The sequence below is a fragment of the Microtus ochrogaster genome, unplaced genomic scaffold (genome assembly GCF_000317375.1).
Source record: "Microtus ochrogaster isolate Prairie Vole_2 unplaced genomic scaffold, MicOch1.0 UNK2, whole genome shotgun sequence".
Taxonomy (NCBI): domain Eukaryota; kingdom Metazoa; phylum Chordata; class Mammalia; order Rodentia; family Cricetidae; genus Microtus; species Microtus ochrogaster.
This window is the reverse complement of record NW_004949100.1, coordinates 21234630-21241268: the sequence shown is the minus strand read 5'-3', so window position 1 is coordinate 21241268 and position 6639 is coordinate 21234630. Positions and strand designations below refer to the sequence as shown.

At 53.0% G+C, this 6639-nt stretch overlaps 1 protein-coding gene across 1 annotated transcript in view; it reads left to right on the top strand.

Annotated features, from left to right (window-relative positions):
• Positions 1–733: 733 nt before the first annotated feature.
• Positions 734–6639, top strand: part of Gpr137b (G protein-coupled receptor 137B) — a 38670-nt gene continuing 32764 nt past the window's right edge. The window contains exon 1 of the mRNA XM_005365424.2: positions 734–1213. Within this exon, the coding sequence (XP_005365481.1) occupies positions 845–1213 (369 nt within the window). The 5' untranslated portion in view covers positions 734–844. The remainder of the gene's footprint in view (positions 1214–6639) is intronic.

The window sequence follows — 6639 nt, the reverse complement described above, 5'->3', positions numbered from 1 at the left end:
GGAACTTGTAAAGTGGTTTGGTTTTTAAATAAAAGAGTGAACTGCAAAACCAGGCATCAGCAGAAAACGCGAGGTCAAGAGAGCAGACACGCCCCCAAGACACACCTCCAACGAAGCACCAGCTCTGGACTCCCACGTCTGGAGCGCGCAAACTCGTGGTGGGGTCAGTGGCGTGTAGTTTGTGTGTGAGAGAGCAGATGCTCAGGTCGGGGACACAGATTTCCTTCGTTACCAGAAGGCACGAGAAGTCAAAGAGATGCACTGATCAGGGGTGCGTGCTATAAGGGGGAGCACAGTGCGGGGGCACGCGGATGCTCTCTAGCGCCATCGATGGGATTGGGGAAACACACGGATCCCAGTTATGGATGTTCCCTAGTCCCATCCACAGATCCAGCCACGGGATAATGGGGAGCACACGGGTCGGGGGCACAGATTTTTCTCTAACCCCAGGGTTGGAGTCCTGAGAGGCGTGTGAACCCAAGTTAGGAGGTGTAGTGCACCCGCGTACGGATCACCCCTAGTCTTGGCCGTTGGTGAGCACAGTCACAAGGGTACTTGGCACGCGAATACCGACCCGGCTTCAGCTCTCAGGCCGCTGTCCCCGGGACGCGCGCACCAGGGGCGCGCGGGACCGGGATGGGCGGGCCGGGTGCGGGCGCGCGCTCCTGGGGGCGCGGCGCTGCCAATCGCAGACAAAGGCCGCCCAGCAGATCATGTGGTGAGTCGGGAGGAAGTGCGGCTTGTTTTCCCGGCTGGGCTCTGGAGCGGCGGGTGCGGCGCGATGCACGGGTACCCGGGAGCGGACGGCTGCGAGCCCCGATGAAGCCCAAGCGGCCCCAGCCCGATGGAGGCGCCTCCGTGGGAGCCGGTGCGCAACGACTCGCTGCCACCCACGCTGAGCCCGGCCGTGCCGCCCTATGTGAAGCTTGGCCTGACTGCGGTCTACACCGCCTTCTACGCTCTCCTCTTCGTGTTCATCTACGCGCAGCTCTGGCTGGTGCTGCGCTACGGCCACAAACGACTCAGCTACCAGAGCGTCTTCCTCTTCCTCTGCCTCTTCTGGGCCTCGCTGCGTACTGTGCTCTTCTCCTTCTACTTCCGAGACTTCGTGGCGGCCAACTCGTTCAGCCCTTTCGTCTTCTGGCTGCTCTACTGCTTCCCCGTGTGTCTGCAGTTCTTCACCCTCACGCTTATGAACTTATACTTCACCCAGGTGAGTCCCGAGAGAGTCGCTCATCTGCTGGGGTCGTCTTCCATCCTTCAGGCGGGGACAGGTGGAGAGGGTGGTGGCTTGGCGCGGGTCCTGGGACCATCCTATCGTCAGACCTTACTTGCAGGTGACCCCTCTCTATTCTGAAAGTAGGGAGGACTCACCGGGTACTGGGACTCTTCCGTGCACATCGTATTCGGTGCTGATGCAAGGGGTGCCTGAACTCTAGTTTCCCTTGTCTCCCTTGCTCGTCTTTAGACACCCCTTAGTCTGGTTGGCCATTTGAGTCTTGACCCCACTTTGGGGCCAGACACGGCCTATTGGGAGTAATGGTGGGGCGGGCTTGGTTTTGATGAGATGTTTTGAACCTTTGGGATTAGGAGCCCTGCTGTACTGTGAATTAGTAACTCATTCCACAGGATTGCTTCACCAGGGCCGTCTGGTGGCACGCCCAGCTCCCCAGCTGCAGGAGGTTTTTGGCTTGCTGTCTGAGCTCAGCGGAGAAGCCCCAAGAAATAAGTCATAAAATTGAACCTGGGCTCTTTTTACAGGCTCACCAGCTTCGTTTTATGAGACCTGGAGATAATAAGCTAAAGGATTGCACGAGGGCTCCTGTGGCTGTGTCTTTACTTAGTGAAAACACAGTGATTGCAGGAGGCTTTACAAATACCAAGCCAAGTACTTCTCCAAAGCTTTAATGACACTGCGGCGGTATCCTTGCCTTCTCCAGTTCCCTTTAGCTTTCCAGGCACTAAAATGCCCATTTTCACAAGGGCCCTGTCCAGGGGGCAAGCTCTAACTGTGTCACCTGGTGGGAGTGATTTAAGTATCTTCTTCGTGGCAGAGGCCCATGCAAGCAGGCATTCTGTGCCTTTGAACAGTTGCTCTGTTTTCAAAATGTTTTGATGAAAAGAACCGTGTGCTTGTTGGGGTGCAGGTCAGGGGTGCAATGAATAAGGGGTCTGACTAGCCGGGGCAGAGTTGTCCTGGTATCATAGAAACTGCTGACTGAAAATATGGAAGAAATAGTTTTGCCTAACAAATACCAGATGTGTTGGTGCACACCTGAAATCCTGGTGCTTGTTGAGTGGAGGCAGTTGGGTCAGGGGTTCTAGGCCAGCCTCAGCTACATAGCAAGTTTGGAGCCACCCTGAAGTATATGAGACCTTGTAGGGAGTCTGAAGGAAACTAAAGGGGAGAGGAGGAAAGATACCGGACATGTCAGGTGTGGTGGTTCGTACCTGTAATCTTAGAACCTGGGTAACTAAGCCAGGAAGATTGCTATGAGTTCTAGCTTAGCCCGAGCAACAGCATGAGACCCTGCTTCCCCTCCTCCAATCAGATGGAATATTTAACGGAGTATGTATGTTTATATAGTGCTATTTAATTATATATATACATGGTCTCTGCTTGGAGCCTTCTTTTTTTTTTTGAAAAAAAAAAAGATTTATTTACTATGTATACAATGGTTTGCCTGCATGTGTCCCTGTAGACAGAAGTTGGCACCAGATCTTATTACCGGTGGTTGTGAGCCACCATATGATTGCTGGGAATTGAACTCAGGACCTCTGGAAGAGCAGTCAATGCTCTTAACCACTTGAGCCATCTCTCCAGCCCCTTGAAGCCTTCTTAGTGGTCCTGTGGGTCAGCATATTTTCTAGTCCAGGAGTAATGGGTGTGGCTCTTCTGGTGCTGCCTTTAAACTCTAGAACCAGTCCAGGCCATCGGCTTCATGACACACAGGTTTTGTAATTGAGTAGAAATGGGTGGTTCCTGCAAAATGCAGATGTGAGGTAAAGCAGTGTCATTTGGAAAACTGTGTCTCAGATGGAGATCTTATCTCTGGTCCCTTTTAAGTGTGCTGCCCTGTCTCTCTGGCAGTCACATGCCAAGCCTGCTCTTAGAGCCAGATTAGGGCCCGGCCGGTGCATTTTCTGCACCATCTGCTGGTTGTTGAGTAAATGCTGAGCAAGAGGAAAAGTGACCAGGCAGACAGAGCCACTTGTCAGGAGGCTCCAAGTCACCATCCTTCTTTTCTTTATGTCCCCCAGGTGGGAGGACACAGTAGCAAGGGGGCGTTTGTCTGAGGGGTCGGGGTAGGAGAAGACAGCACCACAGTGAGGACGTTCCTAGCTTCCTGACGAGAATTCTGGTCCTTCTGGAGAGTTAGGAAGCTGACTCTTGGACTCCAGCCTGCTGGGCCATCTCTTGTTCTCTGCCATGGGTTCTCAGTCACTACAAGTGCCTGGAATGTGGCTCTCCAAGGACCCCTGTGCTTGAGCTCATTTCAGACCACGTAAATCCAACTGTGGGGGAGAAGTTGTGTGCTGGCTGGGCCCAGTGTGCGGGTCTGTGGTCTCAGCTCTTCAGAGGTGGAGACAGGAGGATTACTGAAAGTTCAAGGCCTGGGTAGACTATAGAATGAGACTTATCTCAGTCCACCTAAAAACAATCAAATCCAGTTGAGGCGATAAGGTCTGTACACACACACGCACACGCACACGCATCATGACTTGAGGGGCTGAAAAGAGTGAGGGCTGGAAGACTTGCACAATGCGATGTCTCCATCCCCAGGGATGGGGGTCCTGAGGCAGGGGACTGGATAGAAGAGAGCTAGAAGGCCCAGGGGTTGGAAATGATCAAGAAAGGAGTCTGGGAGATAGAGGGAGCTGCCTTCCGGTTGTCACATCCTTAGGCCTGGCACGCTCATGTCACTTACAACCCATGAACTGTTCCTCCTCCCAAGACTCAGAAAGAGGCGGCATTACCACGAAGTCAGCGTCCTGTGTGGAGTGCCCCTACCCCTGGAATGCCCCGCGGTATTTTTGTTTTACACAAAGAGCGGTTTGGAGGAGGGCGTGTCTGCTCTCAGCCTGTTGCTGTCCTATGAGGAGCAATACCTTGCCTGGTAGCTCAACCTGTCTGCCCTGGTCCTGTTCTCGCTCTGCCCCTGTGGGTGACTGCTTTGCGAGGTGGGTCTCTGCTTCATTCCGGCCCACTTTCTGCTGCTTTTGCATGAAGCCGTAGTGGTGGTAGGATCCCCTGCACTGCTTAGTCACACAGACGTTGGGCTGGCGGTCGGATCCCCCATCTGGGCCCTTTTCCCTTGCCAGACAGAAATGTACCCCATCCTGCGCGCATGCGCAGAAAACTGAGCCAGGCGCTAGACCCTGGCAGGGTGAGCTCTTCCAGAACTCTCTTAGAAGTCCACTTTCCGTTGCTATTTATACCCATTGGGCCCACCCAGTCTCAGATCAATGGGTGCCTGTTGAGGCTACTCAGGGACTCGGCGGAAGGGGCTCTCATGCCAGTGGGCTCGTGAGACTCTCCATCTCAGCCACACCTTCTGAGGTAGCCGGGAAGATGGAGGCTGGCTTGGCCTGCTAATCGGAAGAAAGATAGGTGCAGTGTGAGTGTGTGTGCTATCCCTAAATGTCTGAACTCTATTCGGATAGACCTGTTGTTCCCAGTGATGGGTCCTTGCACCCGCTCCAGGGGCCAGCTGAGGTACACACAGCTTGGGGGGGGGGAGGGGCAGACATGCGCGGAAGCCTTGGACCCAGAGTCTGATAAGCTCCACATCAGATCACGCTCTTAATGGTTAGGGCCGGATAAGACTGTGACCATGAAAGTCCCTGTGTGGGGGCATTGTGTGGTCCCCCTCCCTGGGCTATAGGGCAGATGGTCCAAAGTAAAAGGTCTCTCAGCTTCTGCACGGGGCAGGTCTATCTGTAGAGCAGATGGTCATGAGGTGGTTGGGGCTCTGCTTGCTTTGTGTCCCAGATACCTTCCTATGATTTCCAGTCCAGGACTCCAGTTTTGGAGGCTCCTGGGGTTGGTTGGATGAAGTGGGTACAGGCTTCTCTTGGACCCTCTGTGGTCTGAGGAGAGGAATGGAGAAGTGAGCTCTCTGTGGGGGGAGGTGGCGTGGCGAGTGGACATTGACTTGGGAAGTAGGAGCCACCAGAAAATGGAGTCTGTAGACTATGTCACCATGCCACCAGGAGAACGGGGTAGTGGATTTTGGACAGAGTGCGTTCTTACTGTGACTTTTAGCAGTCAGTTCAGTCAGAATTTATCTGTCAAATACCTGTTGTGTGTCAGGCCTCTGGGAGCTGGGAGGGAGAAGCTTCTAGGCCTCTTGTTGATTATGAAATGGTCTAAAGCTTGGGAAACAGACAAGACAGATCTTGCTGACTCCAGGTATCTCATGTCAGAGCTGGGACTATGCCTAGCCTGGGCTATGCACCCCACATGGTCCCGGTGCCTTGGCCCTTGTGCTCACAACCCAGGCTCTCGGTCAGCTAGAGCTGTGTGTATTTCTAGGTGTGCATTTGTGCCTCTGCCTGTGTGACCACAGGTGCAGAGGTTTTGCCCACCCTGTACTCAGTTGTGCCTGTACTCTGCTTACCTGTCAGGGTCTGTGTGCATCTGTGAGAAGTTGTTTATGCATGCATGCTTGTGTGTCTCTGTGTACAAATACTTGCATCTACATGTACCTGTGTCTCCATGCGCCTGAATGTGAACCCTATGTGTGTCAGCACGCAAGTTTGTGTATATGCCTGTGTGTGGGCAGCTGTGTAGATCTGTGAAAACTCGCCCGTGTGCGCATGCTTGTCTTTGTCTTGTGTGTACACTTCTGTGCATGTCTGTATGTGAACACCTATGTCCCCATCAGTATGCATGCTTATGTGTGTTTTTGAGTACATGCTTGCTAAAAATGCTTGTGTGTTTCTCTAAATATGTTTGTGTGCTCCTCTGCATGTTTGCATGTGCCAGTGCTGGGATGCCAGTGTGTGTGTGCCAGTGTGCATGTCTGTCTGTGTTTGTCTGTGTGTCTATGCTCATGGAGAGCCTGCACTCACTGTCACTCCTCCTGTCCCCAGTACCTCCAGGGTAGAACCTTCTATTTGAGCAGGACAGGCTCCTCTGCAGCCCCTTCAGCAATTTTTTTGTTTGCTTGTTTTGTTTTGACACAAGATCTCCCCAGGTTGTCAAGGTTGGCCTTGAACAGGCAATATAGCCCAGGCAGGCCTTGAACTCTTGACCCAGGCTCCTGAGTAGCTGGGATGTCAAGTTTGGGTTACCAGATATGACTTTACCTTCTTGTTTTCTTCTCTTTCCCCAAACTTCCTTTGCATGCTTGGCACTCTGGGAACAGGAAGACAGCTCTGTAGCAGTGGTTCTAGTTCTAAGACATTGGCTCTGTTCAGTGGTTCCAGTCCTTAGACATTGGCTCTGTTCAGTGGTTCTAATCCTTAGACATCGGCTCTGTTCAGTGGTTCTAGTCCTAAGACATCGGCTCTGTTCAGTGGTTCTAGTCCTCTGACCCCGGCTCTGTGTAGCAGTGATTCCAGTCCTCTGACCCCGGCTCTGTGTAGCAGTGATTCCAGTCCTCTGACCTCTGCTCTGTGTAGCAGTGATTCCAG